This window comes from Lissotriton helveticus, chromosome 5_1, assembly GCF_964261635.1.
Source record: "Lissotriton helveticus chromosome 5_1, aLisHel1.1, whole genome shotgun sequence".
NCBI classification, from domain to species: Eukaryota; Metazoa; Chordata; class Amphibia; order Caudata; family Salamandridae; genus Lissotriton; species Lissotriton helveticus.
Genome location: NC_136065.1, coordinates 2119214674 through 2119234734, shown reverse-complemented (window position 1 = coordinate 2119234734; position 20061 = coordinate 2119214674). Strand labels below are relative to the sequence as shown.

General features: G+C 58.0%; 1 protein-coding gene across 1 annotated transcript in view; it reads left to right on the top strand.

The window, feature by feature from the left end:
• The window catches only part of PRRT1B (proline rich transmembrane protein 1B), a 143901-nt gene that overhangs the window by 103089 nt on the left and 20751 nt on the right, over window positions 1–20061 (top strand). The window contains exon 3 of the mRNA XM_078646190.1: window positions 18533–18951. Within this exon, the coding sequence (XP_078502316.1) occupies window positions 18533–18951 (419 nt within the window). The remainder of the gene's footprint in view (window positions 1–18532; window positions 18952–20061) is intronic.

The following is a 20061-nucleotide window of genomic DNA, read 5'->3' as shown; positions in this document are numbered from 1 at the left end:
AGGAGAGTCCTGTGCCACCCACAGGAGAACCCTCAGCCACTCACAGGAGAGCCCTGTACCACCCACAGGAGAACCCTCAGCCACTCACAGGAGAGCCCTGTACCACCCTCAGTCACCCATAGAAGAGCCCTGTGCCACCCACAGGAGAACCCTCAGCCACTCACAGGAGAGCCCTGTACCACCCACAGGAGAACCCTCAGTCACTCACAGGAGAGCCCTGTACCACCCACAGGAGAACCCTCAGTCACTCACAGGAGAGCCATGTACCACCCACAGGAGAACCCTCAGCCACTCACAGGAGAGCCCTGTACCACCCTCAGTCACCCATAGAAGAGCCCTGTGCCACCCACAGGAGAACCCTCAGCCACTCACAGGAGAGCCCTGTACCACCCACAGGAGAACCCTCAGTCACTCACAGGAGAGCCCTGTACCACCCACAGGAGAACCCTCAGTCACTCACAGGAGACAGGAGAGCCATGTACCACCCACAGGAGAACCCTCAGTCACTCCTCACAAAAGAGCCCTGTACCACCCACAGGAGAACCCTCAGTCACTCACAGGAGAGCCATGTACCACCCTCAGTCACCCATAGAAGAGCCCTGTACCACCCACAGGAGAACCCTCAGTCACTCACAGGAGAGCCCTGTACCACCCACAGGAGAACCCTCAGTCACTCACAGGAGAGCCATGTACCACCCACAGGAGAACCCTCAGTCACTCACAGGAGAGCCCTGTACCACCCACAGGAGAACCCTCAGCCACTCACAGGAGAGCCCTGTACCACCCTCAGTCACTCACAGGAGAGCCCTGTACCACCCACAGGAGAACCCTCAGCCACTCACAGGAGAGCCCTGTACCACCCACAGGAGAACCCTCAGTCACTCACAGGAGAGCCCTGCACCACCCACAGGAGAACCCTCAGCCACTCACAGGAGAGCCCTGTACCACCCTCAGTCACCCATAGAAGAGCCCTGTGCCACCCACAGGAGAACCCTCAGCCACTCACAGGAGAGCCCTGTACCACCCACAGGAGAACCCTCAGTCACTCACAGGAGAGCCCTGTACCACCCACAGGAGAATGCTCGGTCACTCACAGGAGAGCCCTGTACCACCCACAGGAGAACCATCAGTCACTCACAGGAGAGCCCTGTACCACCCACAGGAGAACCCTCAGTCACTCACAGGAGAGCCCTGTACCACCCACAGGAGAACCATCAGTCACTCACAGGAGAGCCCTGTACCACCCACAGGAGAACCCTCGGTCACTCACAAGAGAGCCATGTGCCACCCACAGGAGAACCCTCAGTCACTCACAGGAGAGCCCTGTACCACCCACCGGAGAACCCTCAGTCACTCACAGGAGAGCCCTGTACCACCCACAGGAGAACCCTCAGCCACTCACAGGAGAGCCATGTGCCACCCACAGGAGAACCCTCAGTCACTCACAGGAGAGCCCTGTACCACCCACAAGAGAACCCTCAGAGACTCACAGGAGAGCCCTGTACCACTCACAGGAGAGCCCTGTACCACCCACAGGAGAACCATCAGTCACTCACAAGAGAGCCCTGTACCACCCACAGGAGAACCCTCAGTCACTCCTCACAAAAGAGCCCTGTACCACCCACAGGAGAACCCTCAGCCACTCACAGGAGAGCCCTGTACCACCCACAGGAGAACCCTCAGCCACTCACAGGAGAGCCCTGTACCACCCACAGGAGAACCCTCAGTCACTCACAGGAGAGCCATGTGCCACCCACAGGAGAACCCTCAGCCACTCACAGGAGAACCCTGTACCACCCACAAGAGAACCCTCAGAGACTCACAGGAGAGCCCTGTACCACTCACAGGAGAGCCCTGTACCACCCTCAGTCACCCATAGAAGAGCCCTGTGCCACCCACAGGAGAACCCTCAGCCACTCACAGGAGAGCCCTGTACTACCCACAGGAGAACCATCAGTCACTCACAAGAGAGCCCTGTACCACCCACAGGAGAACCCTCAGTCACTCCTCACAAAAGAGCCCTGTACCACCCACAGGAGAACCCTCAGCCACTCACAGGAGAGCCCTGTACCACCCACAGGAGAACCCTCAGCCACTCACAGGAGAGCCCTGTACCACCCACAGGAGAACCCTCAGTCACTCACAGGAGAGCCATGTGCCACCCACAGGAGAACCCTCAGTCACTCACAAGAGAGCCCTGTACCACCCACAGGAGAACCCTCAGTCACTCCTCACAAAAGAGCCCTGTACCACCCACAGGAGAACCCTCAGTCACTCACAGGAGAGCCCTGTACCACCCACAGGAGAACCCTCAGTCACTCACAAGAGAGCCCTGTGCCACCCACAGGAGAATCCTCAGTCACTCACAGGAGAGCCCTGTACCACCTACAGGAGAACCCTCAGCCACTCACAGGAGAGCCCTGTACCACCCACAGGAGAACCCTCAGTCACTCACAGGAGAGCCCTGTACCACCCACAGGAGAACCCTCAGTCACTCACAGGAGAGCCCTGTACAACCCACAGGAGAACCATCAGTCACTCACAGGAGAGCCCTGTACCACCCACGGGAGAACCCTCAGCCACTCACAGGAGAGCCCTCTACCACCCACAGGAGAACCCTCAGTCACTCACAGGAGAGCCCTGTACCACCCACAGGAGAACCCTCGGTCACTCACAGGAGAGCCCTGTACCACCCACAGGAGAACCACCAGTCACTCACAGGAGAGCCCTGTACCACCCACAGGAGAACCCTCAGTCACTCACAGGAGAGCCCTGTACCACCCACAGGAGAACCCTCAGCCACCCACAGGAGAACCCTCAGCCACTCACAGGAGAGCCCTGTACCACCCACAGAAGAATCCTCAGTCACTCACAGGAGAGCCCTGTACCACCCACAGGAGAACCCTCAGTCACTCACAGGAGAGCCCTGTACCACCCTCAGTCACCCATAGAAGAGCCCTGTACCACCCACAGGAGAACCCTCAGTCACTCACAAGAGAGCCCTGTACCACCCACAGGAGAACCCTCAGTCACTCACAAGAGAGCCCTGTACCACCCACAGGAGAACCCTCAGTCACTCACAGGAGAGCCCTGTACCACCCACAGGAGAGCCCTGTACCACCCTCAGTCACCCATAGAAGAGCCCTGTACCACCCACAGGAGAACCCTCAGTCACCCATAGAAGAGCCCTGTACCACCCACAGGAGAACCCTCAGTCACTCACAGGAGAGCCCTGTACCACCCACAGGAGAACCCTCAGTCACTCACAAGAGAGCCCTGTACCACCCACAGGAGAACCCTCAGTCACTCCTCACAAAAGAGCCCTGTACCACCCACAGGAGAACCCTCAGCCACTCACAGGAGAGCCCTGTACCACCCACAGGAGAACCCTCAGCCACTCACAGGAGAGCCCTGTACCACCCACAGGAGAACCCTCAGCCACTCACAGGAGAGCCCTGTACCACCCACAGGAGAACCACCAGTCACTCACAGGAGAGCCCTGTACCACCCACAGGAGAACCCTCAGTCACTCACAAGAGAGCCCTGTACCACCCACAGGAGAACCCTCAGTCACTCACAAGAGAGCCCTGTACCACCAACAGGAGAACCCTCAGCCACTCACAGGAGAGCCCTGTACCACCCACAGGAGAACCCTCAGCCACTCACAGGAGAGCCCTGTACCACCCACAGGAGAACCCTCAGCCACTCACAGGAGAGCCCTGTACCACCCACAGGAGAACGCTCGGTCACTCACAGGAGAGCCCTGTACCACCCACAGGAGAACCATCAGTCACTCACAGGAGAGCCCTGTACCACCCACAGGAGAACCCTCAGTCACTCACAGGAGAGCCCTGTACCACCCACAGGAGAACCATCAGTCACTCACAGGAGAGCCCTGTACCACCCACAGGAGAACCCTCGGTCACTCACAAGAGAGCCATGTGCCACCCACAGGAGAACCCTCAGTCACTCACAGGAGAGCCCTGTACCACCCACCGGAGAACCCTCAGTCACTCACAGGAGAGCCATGTGCCACCCACAGGAGAACCCTCAGTCACTCACAGGAGAGCCCTGTACCACCCACAAGAGAACCCTCAGAGACTCACAGGAGAGCCCTGTACCACTCACAGGAGAGCCCTGTACCACCCACAGGAGAACCATCAGTCACTCACAAGAGAGCCCTGTACCACCCACAGGAGAACCCTCAGTCACTCCTCACAAAAGAGCCCTGTACCACCCACAGGAGAACCCTCAGCCACTCACAGGAGAGCCCTGTACCACCCACAGGAGAACCCTCAGCCACTCACAGGAGAGCCCTGTACCACCCACAGGAGAACCCTCAGTCACTCACAGGAGAGCCATGTGCCACCCACAGGAGAACCCTCAGCCACTCACAGGAGAGCCCTGTACCACCCACAAGAGAACCCTCAGAGACTCACAGGAGAGCCCTGTACCACTCACAGGAGAGCCCTGTACCACCCTCAGTCACCCATAGAAGAGCCCTGTGCCACCCACAGGAGAACCCTCAGCCACTCAGAGGAGAGCCCTGTACCACCCACAGGAGAACCATCAGTCACTCACAAGAGAGCCCTGTACCACCCACAGGAGAACCCTCAGTCACTCCTCACAAAAGAGCCCTGTACCACCCACAGGAGAACCCTCAGTCACTCACAGGAGAGCCCTGTACCACCCACAGGAGATCCCTCAGTCACTCACAAGAGAGCCCTGTGCCACCCACAGGAGAATCCTCAGTCACTCACAGGAGAGCCCTGTACCACCTACAGGAGAACCCTCAGCCACTCACAGGAGAGCCATGTGCCACCCACAGGAGAACCCTCAGTCACTCACAAGAGAGCCCTGTACCACCCACAGGAGAACCCTCAGTCACTCCTCACAAAAGAGCCCTGTACCACCCACAGGAGAACCCTCAGTCACTCACAGGAGAGCCCTGTACCACCCACAGGAGAACCCTCAGTCACTCACAAGAGAGCCCTGTGCCACCCACAGGAGAATCCTCAGTCACTCACAGGAGAGCCATGTGCCACCCACAGGAGAACCCTCAGCCACTCACAGGAGAACCCTGTACCACCCACAAGAGAACCCTCAGAGACTCACAGGAGAGCCCTGTACCACTCACAGGAGAGCCCTGTACCACCCTCAGTCACCCATAGAAGAGCCCTGTGCCACCCACAGGAGAACCCTCAGCCACTCACAGGAGAGCCCTGTACCACCCACAGAAGAATCCTCAGTCACTCACAGGAGAGCCCTGTGCCACCCACAGGAGAACCCTCAGTCACTCACAGGAGAGCCCTGTAAATGTAAATGTAAATGTAAATGTAAATGTTTTTGTACTTGTATAGCGCACAGCTACCCGGACCGGGTCTCCCGGCGCTTGTACTCATACCGCTAAGGAACCCTTCCTGGCTTTTCCCTGTGAAATGTCCACTTCTGGGCATCCCCAAGGTGAAGCCAGGCATCCCAACGCTGTTGGGCCGTTGTGGAGATTAAGCAAGCTATTGCCCAGAGTTGCAGAGTGGGACCCATGATTAGAATAGGCACTGAGGCGAGAATTATCAGGTCCGAGGAAATTGAGCCCAAGACCCGCCGAGGCGGGAATTGAACCCTGGTCCCGGGCCAGACCTCTGCATCAGGGTCTGCCGCTCTAACCATTGAGCCACACTTCTCCACTGTACCACCCACAGGAGAACCCTCAGCCACTCACAGGAGAGCCCTGTACCACCCTCAGTCACCCATAGAAGAGCCCTGTGCCACCCACAGGAGAACCCTCAGCCACTCACAGGAGAGCCATGTACCACCCACAGGAGAACCCTCAGTCACTCACAGGAGAGCCCTGTACCACCCACAGGAGAACCCTCAGTCACTCACAGGAGAGCCATGTACCACCCACAGGAGAACCCTCAGTCACTCACAGGAGAGCCATGTACCACCCTCAGTCACCCATAGAAGAGCCCTGTACCACCCACAGGAGAACCCTCAGTCACTCACAGGAGAGCCCTGTACCACCCACAGGAGAACCCTCAGTCACTCACAGGAGAGCCATGTACCACCCACAGGAGAACCCTCAGTCACTCACAGGAGAGCCCTGTACCACCCACAGGAGAACCCTCAGCCACTCACAGGAGAGCCCTGTACCACCCACAGGAGAACCCTCAGCCACTCACAGGAGAGCCCTGTACCACCCACAAGAGAACCCTCAGTCACTCACAGGAGAGCCCTGCACCACCCACAGGAGAACCCTCAGACACTCACAGGAGAGCCCTGTACCACCCTCAGTCACCCATAGAAGAGCCCTGTGCCACCCACAGGAGAACCCTCAGCCACTCACAGGAGAGTCCTGTGCCACCCACAGGAGAACCCTCAGCCACTCACAGGAGAGCCCTGTACCACCCACAGGAGAACCCTCAGCCACTCACAGGAGAGCCCTGTACCACCCTCAGTCACCCATAGAAGAGCCCTGTGCCACCCACAGGAGAACCCTCAGCCACTCACAGGAGAGCCCTGTACCACCCACAGGAGAACCCTCAGTCACTCACAGGAGAGCCCTGTACCACCCACAGGAGAACCCTCAGTCACTCACAGGAGAGCCATGTACCACCCACAGGAGAACCCTCAGCCACTCACAGGAGAGCCCTGTACCACCCTCAGTCACCCATAGAAGAGCCCTGTGCCACCCACAGGAGAACCCTCAGCCACTCACAGGAGAGCCCTGTACCACCCACAGGAGAACCCTCAGTCACTCACAGGAGAGCCCTGTACCACCCACAGGAGAACCCTCAGTCACTCACAGGAGACAGGAGAGCCATGTACCACCCACAGGAGAACCCTCAGTCACTCCTCACAAAAGAGCCCTGTACCACCCACAGGAGAACCCTCAGTCACTCACAGGAGAGCCATGTACCACCCTCAGTCACCCATAGAAGAGCCCTGTACCACCCACAGGAGAACCCTCAGTCACTCACAGGAGAGCCCTGTACCACCCACAGGAGAACCCTCAGTCACTCACAGGAGAGCCATGTACCACCCACAGGAGAACCCTCAGTCACTCACAGGAGAGCCCTGTACCACCCACAGGAGAACCCTCAGCCACTCACAGGAGAGCCCTGTACCACCCTCAGTCACTCACAGGAGAGCCCTGTACCACCCACAGGAGAACCCTCAGCCACTCACAGGAGAGCCCTGTACCACCCACAGGAGAACCCTCAGTCACTCACAGGAGAGCCCTGTACCACCCACAGGAGAACCCTCAGTCACTCACAAGAGAGCCCTGTACCACCCACAGGAGAACCCTCAGTCACTCCTCACAAAAGAGCCCTGTACCACCCACAGGAGAACCCTCAGCCACTCACAGGAGAGCCCTGTACCACCCACAGGAGAACCCTCAGCCACTCACAGGAGAGCCCTGTACCACCCACAGGAGAACCCTCAGCCACTCACAGGAGAGCCCTGTACCACCCACAGGAGAACCACCAGTCACTCACAGGAGAGCCCTGTACCACCCACAGGAGAACCCTCAGTCACTCACAAGAGAGCCCTGTACCACCCACAGGAGAACCCTCAGTCACTCACAAGAGAGCCCTGTACCACCAACAGGAGAACCCTCAGCCACTCACAGGAGAGCCCTGTACCACCCACAGGAGAACCCTCAGCCACTCACAGGAGAGCCCTGTACCACCCACAGGAGAACCCTCAGCCACTCACAGGAGAGCCCTGTACCACCCACAGGAGAACGCTCGCTCACTCACAGGAGAGCCCTGTACCACCCACAGGAGAACCATCAGTCACTCACAGGAGAGCCCTGTACCACCCACAGGAGAACCCTCAGTCACTCACAGGAGAGCCCTGTACCACCCACAGGAGAACCATCAGTCACTCACAGGAGAGCCCTGTACCACCCACAGGAGAACCCTCGGTCACTCACAAGAGAGCCATGTGCCACCCACAGGAGAACCCTCAGTCACTCACAGGAGAGCCCTGTACCACCCACCGGAGAACCCTCAGTCACTCACAGGAGAGCCATGTGCCACCCACAGGAGAACCCTCAGTCACTCACAGGAGAGCCCTGTACCACCCACAAGAGAACCCTCAGAGACTCACAGGAGAGCCCTGTACCACTCACAGGAGAGCCCTGTACCACCCACAGGAGAACCATCAGTCACTCACAAGAGAGCCCTGTACCACCCACAGGAGAACCCTCAGTCACTCCTCACAAAAGAGCCCTGTACCACCCACAGGAGAACCCTCAGCCACTCACAGGAGAGCCCTGTACCACCCACAGGAGAACCCTCAGCCACTCACAGGAGAGCCCTGTACCACCCACAGGAGAACCCTCAGTCACTCACAGGAGAGCCATGTGCCACCCACAGGAGAACCCTCAGCCACTCACAGGAGAGCCCTGTACCACCCACAAGAGAACCCTCAGAGACTCACAGGAGAGCCCTGTACCACTCACAGGAGAGCCCTGTACCACCCTCAGTCACCCATAGAAGAGCCCTGTGCCACCCACAGGAGAACCCTCAGCCACTCAGAGGAGAGCCCTGTACCACCCACAGGAGAACCATCAGTCACTCACAAGAGAGCCCTGTACCACCCACAGGAGAACCCTCAGTCACTCCTCACAAAAGAGCCCTGTACCACCCACAGGAGAACCCTCAGCCACTCACAGGAGAGCCCTGTACCACCCACAGGAGAACCCTCAGCCACTCACAGGAGAGCCCTGTACCACCCACAGGAGAACCCTCAGTCACTCACAGGAGAGCCATGTGCCACCCACAGGAGAACCCTCAGTCACTCACAAGAGAGCCCTGTACCACCCACAGGAGAACCCTCAGTCACTCCTCACAAAAGAGCCCTGTACCACCCACAGGAGAACCCTCAGTCACTCACAGGAGAGCCCTGTACCACCCACAGGAGATCCCTCAGTCACTCACAAGAGAGCCCTGTGCCACCCACAGGAGAATCCTCAGTCACTCACAGGAGAGCCCTGTACCACCTACAGGAGAACCCTCAGCCACTCACAGGAGAGCCATGTGCCACCCACAGGAGAACCCTCAGTCACTCACAAGAGAGCCCTGTACCACCCACAGGAGAACCCTCAGTCACTCCTCACAAAAGAGCCCTGTACCACCCACAGGAGAACCCTCAGTCACTCACAGGAGAGCCCTGTACCACCCACAGGAGAACCCTCAGTCACTCACAAGAGAGCCCTGTGCCACCCACAGGAGAATCCTCAGTCACTCACAGGAGAGCCATGTGCCACCCACAGGAGAACCCTCAGCCACTCACAGGAGAACCCTGTACCACCCACAAGAGAACCCTCAGAGTCACAGGAGAGCCCTGTACCACTCACAGGAGAGCCCTGTACCACCCTCAGTCACCCATAGAAGAGCCCTGTGCCACCCACAGGAGAACCCTCAGCCACTCACAGGAGAGCCCTGTACCACCCACAGAAGAATCCTCAGTCACTCACAGGAGAGCCCTGTGCCACCCACAGGAGAACCCTCAGTCACTCACAGGAGAGCCCTGTAAATGTAAATGTAAATGTAAATGTAAATGTTTTTGTACTTGTATAGCGCACAGCTACCCGGACCGGGTCTCCCGGCGCTTGTACTCATACCGCTAAGGAACCCTTCCTGGCTTTTCCCTGTGAAATGTCCACTTCTGGGCATCCCCAAGGTGAAGCCAGGCATCCCAACGCTGTTGGGCCGTTGTGGAGATTAAGCAAGCTATTGCCCAGAGTTGCAGAGTGGGACCCATGATTAGAATAGGCACCGAGGGGAGAATTATCAGGTCCGAGGAAATTGAGCCCAAGACCCGCCGAGGCGGGAATTGAACCCTGGTCCCGGGCCAGACCTCTGCATCAGGGTCTGCCGCTCTAACCATTGAGCCACACTTCTCCACTGTACCACCCACAGGAGAACCCTCAGCCACTCACAGGAGAGCCCTGTACCACCCTCAGTCACCCATAGAAGAGCCCTGTGCCACCCACAGGAGAACCCTCAGCCACTCACAGGAGAGCCATGTACCACCCACAGGAGAACCCTCAGTCACTCACAGGAGAGCCCTGTACCACCCACAGGAGAACCCTCAGTCACTCACAGGAGAGCCATGTACCACCCACAGGAGAACCCTCAGTCACTCACAGGAGAGCCATGTACCACCCTCAGTCACCCATAGAAGAGCCCTGTACCACCCACAGGAGAACCCTCAGTCACTCACAGGAGAGCCCTGTACCACCCACAGGAGAACCCTCAGTCACTCACAGGAGAGCCATGTACCACCCACAGGAGAACCCTCAGTCACTCACAGGAGAGCCCTGTACCACCCACAGGAGAACCCTCAGCCACTCACAGGAGAGCCCTGTACCACCCACAGGAGAACCCTCAGCCACTCACAGGAGAGCCCTGTACCACCCACAGGAGAACCCTCAGTCACTCACAGGAGAGCCCTGCACCACCCACAGGAGAACCCTCAGACACTCACAGGAGAGCCCTGTACCACCCTCAGTCACCCATAGAAGAGCCCTGTGCCACCCACAGGAGAACCCTCAGCCACTCACAGGAGAGTCCTGTGCCACCCACAGGAGAACCCTCAGCCACTCACAGGAGAGCCCTGTACCACCCACAGGAGAACCCTCAGCCACTCACAGGAGAGCCCTGTACCACCCTCAGTCACCCATAGAAGAGCCCTGTGCCACCCACAGGAGAACCCTCAGCCACTCACAGGAGAGCCCTGTACCACCCACAGGAGAACCCTCAGTCACTCACAGGAGAGCCCTGTACCACCCACAGGAGAACCCTCAGTCACTCACAGGAGAGCCATGTACCACCCACAGGAGAACCCTCAGCCACTCACAGGAGAGCCCTGTACCACCCTCAGTCACCCATAGAAGAGCCCTGTGCCACCCACAGGAGAACCCTCAGCCACTCACAGGAGAGCCCTGTACCACCCACAGGAGAACCCTCAGTCACTCACAGGAGAGCCCTGTACCACCCACAGGAGAACCCTCAGTCACTCACAGGAGACAGGAGAGCCATGTACCACCCACAGGAGAACCCTCAGTCACTCCTCACAAAAGAGCCCTGTACCACCCACAGGAGAACCCTCAGTCACTCACAGGAGAGCCATGTACCACCCTCAGTCACCCATAGAAGAGCCCTGTACCACCCACAGGAGAACCCTCAGTCACTCACAGGAGAGCCCTGTACCACCCACAGGAGAACCCTCAGTCACTCACAGGAGAGCCATGTACCACCCACAGGAGAACCCTCAGTCACTCACAGGAGAGCCCTGTACCACCCACAGGAGAACCCTCAGCCACTCACAGGAGAGCCCTGTACCACCCTCAGTCACTCACAGGAGAGCCCTGTACCACCCACAGGAGAACCCTCAGCCACTCACAGGAGAGCCCTGTACCACCCACAGGAGAACCCTCAGTCACTCACAGGAGAGCCCTGCACCACCCACAGGAGAACCCTCAGCCACTCACAGGAGAGCCCTGTACCACCCTCAGTCACCCATAGAAGAGCCCTGTGCCACCCACAGGAGAACCCTCAGCCACTCACAGGAGAGCCCTGTACCACCCACAGGAGAACCCTCAGTCACTCACAGGAGAGCCCTGTACCACCCACAGGAGAATGCTCGGTCACTCACAGGAGAGCCCTGTACCACCCACAGGAGAACCATCAGTCACTCACAGGAGAGCCCTGTACCACCCACAGGAGAACCCTCAGTCACTCACAGGAGAGCCCTGTACCACCCACAGGAGAACCATCAGTCACTCACAGGAGAGCCCTGTACCACCCACAGGAGAACCCTCGGTCACTCACAAGAGAGCCATGTGCCACCCACAGGAGAACCCTCAGTCACTCACAGGAGAGCCCTGTACCACCCACCGGAGAACCCTCAGTCACTCACAGGAGAGCCCTGTACCACCCACAGGAGAACCCTCAGCCACTCACAGGAGAGCCATGTGCCACCCACAGGAGAACCCTCAGTCACTCACAGGAGAGCCCTGTACCACCCACAAGAGAACCCTCAGAGACTCACAGGAGAGCCCTGTACCACTCACAGGAGAGCCCTGTACCACCCACAGGAGAACCATCAGTCACTCACAAGAGAGCCCTGTACCACCCACAGGAGAACCCTCAGTCACTCCTCACAAAAGAGCCCTGTACCACCCACAGGAGAACCCTCAGCCACTCACAGGAGAGCCCTGTACCACCCACAGGAGAACCCTCAGCCACTCACAGGAGAGCCCTCTACCACCCACAGGAGAACCCTCAGTCACTCACAGGAGAGCCATGTGCCACCCACAGGAGAACCCTCAGCCACTCACAGGAGAACCCTGTACCACCCACAAGAGAACCCTCAGAGACTCACAGGAGAGCCCTGTACCACTCACAGGAGAGCCCTGTACCACCCTCAGTCACCCATAGAAGAGCCCTGTGCCACCCACAGGAGAACCCTCAGCCACTCACAGGAGAGCCCTGTACTACCCACAGGAGAACCATCAGTCACTCACAAGAGAGCCCTGTACCACCCACAGGAGAACCCTCAGTCACTCCTCACAAAAGAGCCCTGTACCACCCACAGGAGAACCCTCAGCCACTCACAGGAGAGCCCTGTACCACCCACAGGAGAACCCTCAGCCACTCACAGGAGAGCCCTGTACCACCCACAGGAGAACCCTCAGTCACTCACAGGAGAGCCATGTGCCACCCACAGGAGAACCCTCAGTCACTCACAAGAGAGCCCTGTACCACCCACAGGAGAACCCTCAGTCACTCCTCACAAAAGAGCCCTGTACCACCCACAGGAGAACCCTCAGTCACTCACAGGAGAGCCCTGTACCACCCACAGGAGAACCCTCAGTCACTCACAAGAGAGCCCTGTGCCACCCACAGGAGAATCCTCAGTTACTCACAGGAGAGCCCTGTACCACCTACAGGAGAACCCTCAGCCACTCACAGGAGAGCCCTGTACCACCCAGAGGAGAACCCTCAGTCACTCACAGGAGAGCCCTGTACCACCCACAGGAGAACCCTCAGTCACTCACAGGAGAGCCCTGTACCACCCACAGGAGAACCATCAGTCACTCACAGGAGAGCCCTGTACCACCCACGGGAGAACCCTCAGCCACTCACAGGAGAGCCCTCTACCACCCACAGGAGAACCCTCAGTCACTCACAGGAGAGCCCTGTACCACCCACAGGAGAACCCTCGGTCACTCACAGGAGAGCCCTGTACCACCCACAGGAGAACCACCAGTCACTCACAGGAGAGCCCTGTACCACCCACAGGAGAACCCTCAGTCACTCACAGGAGAGCCCTGTACCACCCACAGGAGAACCCTCAGCCACCCACAGGAGAACCCTCAGCCACTCACAGGAGAGCCCTGTACCACCCACAGAAGAATCCTCAGTCACTCACAGGAGAGCCCTGTACCACCCACAGGAGAACCCTCAGTCACTCACAGGAGAGCCCTGTACCACCCTCAGTCACCCATTGAAGAGCCCTGTACCACCCACAGGAGAACCCTCAGTCACTCACAAGAGAGCCCTGTACCACCCACAGGAGAACCCTCAGTCACTCACAAGAGAGCCCTGTACCACCCACAGGAGAACCCTCAGTCACTCACAGGAGAGCCCTGTACCACCCACAGGAGAGCCCTGTACCACCCTCAGTCACCCATAGAAGAGCCCTGTACCACCCACAGGAGAACCCTCAGTCACCCATAGAAGAGCCCTGTACCACCCACAGGAGAACCCTCAGTCACTCACAGGAGAGCCCTGTACCACCCACAGGAGAACCCTCAGTAACTCACAAGAGAGCCCTGTACCACCCACAGGAGAACCCTCAGTCACTCCTCACAAAAGAGCCCTGTACCACCCACAGGAGAACCCTCAGCCACTCACAGGAGAGCCCTGTACCACCCACAGGAGAACCCTCAGCCACTCACAGGAGAGCCCTGTACCACCCACAGGAGAACCCTCAGCCACTCACAGGAGAGCCCTGTACCACCCACAGGAGAACCACCAGTCACTCACAGGAGAGCCCTGTACCACCCACAGGAGAACCCTCAGTCACTCACAAGAGAGCCCTGTACCACCCACAGGAGAACCCTCAGTCACTCACAAGAGAGCCCTGTACCACCAACAGGAGAACCCTCAGCCACTCACAGGAGAGCCCTGTACCACCCACAGGAGAACCCTCAGCCACTCACAGGAGAGCCCTGTACCACCCACAGGAGAACCCTCAGCCACTCACAGGAGAGCCCTGTACCACCCACAGGAGAACGCTCGGTCACTCACAGGAGAGCCCTGTACCACCCACAGGAGAACCATCAGTCACTCACAGGAGAGCCCTGTACCACCCACAGGAGAACCCTCAGTCACTCACAGGAGAGCCCTGTACCACCCACAGGAGAACCATCAGTCACTCACAGGAGAGCCCTGTACCACCCACAGGAGAACCCTCGGTCACTCACAAGAGAGCCATGTGCCACCCACAGGAGAACCCTCAGTCACTCACAGGAGAGCCCTGTACCACCCACCGGAGAACCCTCAGTCACTCACAGGAGAGCCATGTGCCACCCACAGGAGAACCCTCAGTCACTCACAGGAGAGCCCTGTACCACCCACAAGAGAACCCTCAGAGACTCACAGGAGAGCCCTGTACCACTCACAGGAGAGCCCTGTACCACCCACAGGAGAACCATCAGTCACTCACAAGAGAGCCCTGTACCACCCACAGGAGAACCCTCAGTCACTCCTCACAAAAGAGCCCTGTACCACCCACAGGAGAACCCTCAGCCACTCACAGGAGAGCCCTGTACCACCCACAGAGAACCCTCAGCCACTCACAGGAGAGCCCTGTACCACCCACAGGAGAACCCTCAGTCACTCACAGGAGAGCCATGTGCCACCCACAGGAGAACCCTCAGCCACTCACAGGAGAGCCCTGTACCACCCACAAGAGAACCCTCAGAGACTCACAGGAGAGCCCTGTACCACTCACAGGAGAGCCCTGTACCACCCTCAGTCACCCATAGAAGAGCCCTGTGCCACCCACAGGAGAACCCTCAGCCACTCAGAGGAGAGCCCTGTACCACCCACAGGAGAACCATCAGTCACTCACAAGAGAGCCCTGTACCACCCACAGGAGAACCCTCAGTCACTCCTCACAAAAGAGCCCTGTACCACCCACAGGAGAACCCTCAGCCACTCACAGGAGAGCCCTGTACCACCCACAGGAGAACCCTCAGCCACTCACAGGAGAGCCCTGTACCACCCACAGGAGAACCCTCAGTCACTCACAGGAGAGCCATGTGCCACCCACAGGAGAACCCTCAGTCACTCACAAGAGAGCCCTGTACCACCCACAGGAGAACCCTCAGTCACTCCTCACAAAAGAGCCCTGTACCACCCACAGGAGAACCCTCAGTCACTCACAGGAGAGCCCTGTACCACCCACATGAGAACCCTCAGTCACTCACAAGAGAGCCCTGTGCCACCCACAGGAGAATCCTCAGTCACTCACAGGAGAGCCCTGTACCACCTACAGGAGAACCCTCAGCCACTCACAGGAGAGCCCTGTACCACCCACAGGAGAACCCTCAGTCACTCACAGGAGAGCCCTGTACCACCCACAGGAGAACCCTCAGTCACTCACAGGAGAGCCCTGTACCACCCACAGGAGAACCACCAGTCACTCACAGGAGAGCCCTGTACCACCCACAGGAGAACCCTCAGTCACTCACAGGAGAGCCCTGTACCACCCACAGGAGAACCCTCAGCCACCCACAGGAGAACCCTCAGCCACTCACAGGAGAGCCCTGTACCACCCACAGAAGAATCCTCAGTCACTCACAGGAGAGCCCTGTACCACCCACAGGAGAACCCTCAGTCACTCACAGGAGAGCCCTGTACCACCCTCAGTCACCCATAGAAGAGCCCTGTACCACCCACAGGAGAACCCTCAGTCACTCACAAGAGAGCCCTGTACCACCCACAGGAGAACCCTCAGTCACTCACAAGAGAGCCCTGTACCACCCACAGGAGAACCCTCAGTCACTCACAGGAGAGCCCTGTACCACCCACAGGAGAGCCCTGTACCACCCTCAGTCACCCATAGAAGAGCCCTGTACCACCCACAGGAGAACCCTCAGTCACCCATAGAAGAGCCCTGTACCACCCACAGGAGAACCCTCAGTCACTCACAGGAGAGCCCTGTACCACCCACAGGAGAACCCTCAGTCACTCACAAGAGAGCCCTGTACCACCCACAGGAGAACCCTCAGTCACTCCTCACAAAAGAGCCCTGTACCACCCACAGGAGAACCCTCAGCCACTCACAGGAGAGCCCTGTACCACCCACAGGAGAACCCTCAGCCACTCACAGGAGAGCCCTGTACCACCCACAGGAGAACCCTCAGCCACTCACAGGAGAGCCCTGTACCACCCACAGGAGAACCACCAGTCACTCACAGGAGAGCCCTGTACCACCCACAGGAGAACCCTCAGCCACTCACAGGAGAGCCCTGTACCACCCACAGGAGAATCCTCAGCCACTCACAGGAGAGCCCTGTACCACCCACAGGAGAACCCTCAGCGACTCACAGGAGAGCCCTGTACCACCCACAGGAGAACCCTCGGTCACTCACAGGAGAGCCCTGTACCAACCACAAGAGAACCCTCAGAGACTCACAGGAGAGCCCTGTACCACCTACAGGAGAACCATCAGTCACTCACAGGAGAGCCCTGTGCCACCCACCGGAGAACCCTCAGCCACTCACAGGAGAGCCCTGTACCACCCACAGGAGAACCCTCAGCTACTCACAGGAGAGCCCTGTACCACCCACAGGAGAACCACCAGTCACTCACAGGAGAGCCCTGTACCACCCACAGGAGAACCCTCAGTCACTCACAAGAGAGCCCTGTACCACCCACAGGAGAACCCTCAGTCACTCACAAGAGAGCCCTGTACCACCAACAGGAGAACCCTCAGCCACTCACAGGAGAGCCCTGTACCACCCACAGGAGAACCCTCAGCCACTCACAGGAGAGCCCTGTACCACCCACAGGAGAACCCTCAGCCACTCACAGGAGAGCCCTGTACCACCCACAGGAGAACCCTCAGCCACTCACAGGAGAGCCCTGTACCACCCACAGGAGAACCCTCAGCGACTCACAGGAGAGCCCTGTACCACTCACAGGAGAGCCCTGTACCACCCACAGGAGAACCCTCGGTCACTCACAGGAGAGCCCTGTACCAACCACAAGAGAACCCTCAGAGACTCACAGGAGAGCCCTGTACCACCCACAGGAGAACCATCAGTTACTCACAGGAGAGCCCTGTACCACCCACAGGAGAACCCTCAGCGACTCACAGGAGAGCCCTGTACCACTCACAGGAGAGCCCTGTACCACCCACAGGAGAACCCTCGGTCACTCACAGGAGAGCCCTGTACCAACCACAAGAGAACCCTCAGAGACTCACAGGAGAGCGCTGTACCACCCACAGGAGAACCCTCGGTCACTCACAGGAGAGCCCTGTACCAACCACAAGAGAACCCTCAGAGACTCACAGGAGAGCCCTGTACCACCCACAGGAGAACCATCAGTCACTCACAGGAGAGCCCTGTACCACTCACAGGAGAGCCCTGTACCACCCACAGGAGAACCCTCGGTCACTCACAGGAGAGCCCTGTACCAACCACAAGAGAACCCTCAGAGACTCACAGGAGAGCCCTGTACCACCCACAGAAGAACCCTCAGTCACTCACAAGAGAGCCCTGTGCCACCCACAGGAGAACCCTCAGTCACTCACAGGAGAGCCCTGTACCACCCACAGGAGAACCCTCAGTCACTCACAAGAGAGCCCTGTGCCACCCACAGGAGAACCCTCAGTCACTCACAGGAGAGCCCTGTACCACCCACAGGAGAACCCTCAGTCACTCACAGGAGAGCCCTGTACCACTCACAGGAACTGGTTTCCAAGGCTCAGTCATAGCACCCCAGTGTACGGCTAGTGCTACATTACGGCCACTGTGGCAGGTGCCTTATGGTGCCACCACAAAAGGCCAAAGAGGCCACCCGAATAGACGAAATAGTCTCGAAGATACTCTTGGTGCTAGGAGATTGGCAGTGCCCGATTGACAAAGCGTCATTTTATCTGGGGAGCTTCCCCAGTGGTGCCTTATGGAGCACTTTAGGGACATTGGAATGACCTCACCGGGCACGTCCGAGAGCCCTCCTCATACCTTGAGTTCTGCAAGAAGCTGAAGACATGGCTCTTCACCTAGATAACAGACTCGGCTTGTACAGTCACCCCCTTTTCTAACCCCTGGATATCCTCCCGGGTGTGTATGTGTGTGGGGGGCGGGCAACTGCAACAAAAACCCAGTTTCCTACAATGCCTTCTCAACAATTCGCCATAGCATCACATATTTGGTAGCCCAGATGTGTCTCTGTGCCACTGCTTTTCAATGAACATTCTGTCTTTTTGTCTCTAGAACCTGCAGCCGGACTTGGTCCATCGCCTCCTCCGAGTGAAGCTGGAGGCCCTGACCGGACAGTCCCTGAGGTCAGCGGAGACAGTGGTCCTGCTCTTCAATCGGTGGCACATGGCAGCCTGCCTGTGCCGATGGGCAGTGCTGGGACGTCGACCAATGGAAATGCTGACCTCAGTTCCTCCACGGAATCCAAAGACACAACCCAAGTCCCCAAGGGACCCACCGGAATCATAAACCCAAATTTTGTGGGCGAGCCACCCCCCTACTCCCCTCCAGACCCTAAAACTGTTCACCTACTCTACCCACCTTTCCAAGGCCACTATGCAGGCCAAGTGCCCATCATGTACCAGCCAGGCCCGGCTGACCAGGTCATGTTCCAGAACCAGAGCTTTCCACCGGCATCGCAGCCCTACACCATTGTAAGTACCAGGATGAGGGGTTGGGTGAGGGATCGCAGCCGTATACCACTGTACGTACCAGGGTGAGAGGTTGGGTGAGGGACTGCAGGCCTACACCATTGTATGTACCAGGATGAGGGTTTGGGTGAGGGATTGAAGCCCTACACTATTGTACGTGCCAGGGTGAGGGGTTGGGTGAGGGATCGCCGGCCTACATCATTGAACGTACCAGGATGAGAGTTTAGTTGAGGGATTTCAGCCCTACACAAGTGTATGTACCAGGATGAGGGTTTGGGTGAGGGATTGAAGCCCTACTCCATTGTACGTACCAGGATGAGGTATGGGGTGAGAGATCACAGCCCTACACTATTGTACGTACCAGGTTGAGGGGTTGGGTGAGGGATCGCCGTCCTATACCACTGTACGTGCCAGGGTGAGGGGTTGGGTGAGGGATCGCAGCCCTATACCACTGTACGTACCAGGATGAGGGTTTAGTTGAGGGATTTCAGTCCTACACCATTGTATGTACCACAATGAGGGTTTGGGTGAGGGGTTGAAGCCCTACACCATTGTTACGCAGCAAGGTGAGGGGCTGAGTGAGGGATCGCAGCCTTACACCTCTGTGCATACCTGGCTGAAGGGTTAAGGGAGGGATCGCAGGTCGACACCATCATATGTACCACTGAGAGGAGCTGAGCAAGGGATGATCCTAAGTTTTAATAAGGATGTGCCAATACACAATTAAAGCTCAAACCTTATGCCACTAGCTAATCAGTTGCCACATATTCCCCTCTGATCAGTAACAGGTGTCCAATGCTAGTCAAGCTTGCCTATCTCCAATGCTAGTCAAGCCTGTTGATGTCCAGTAATAGTCAAGCATGCTTATGGCTAATGCTACCCAAGCCTGCCTGCGGATGTCCAATGCTAGCCAAGCCTGCCCATGTCCAATGTCAGTCAAGCCTGCCCATGTCCAATGCTAGCCAAGCCTGCCCATGTCCAATGCTAGCCAAGCCTGCCCATGTCCAATGTCAGTCAAGCCTGCCCATGTCCAATGCTAGCCAAGCCTGCCCATGTCCAATGCTAGCCAAGCCTGCCCATGTCCAATGTCAGTCAAGCCTGCCCATGTCCAAT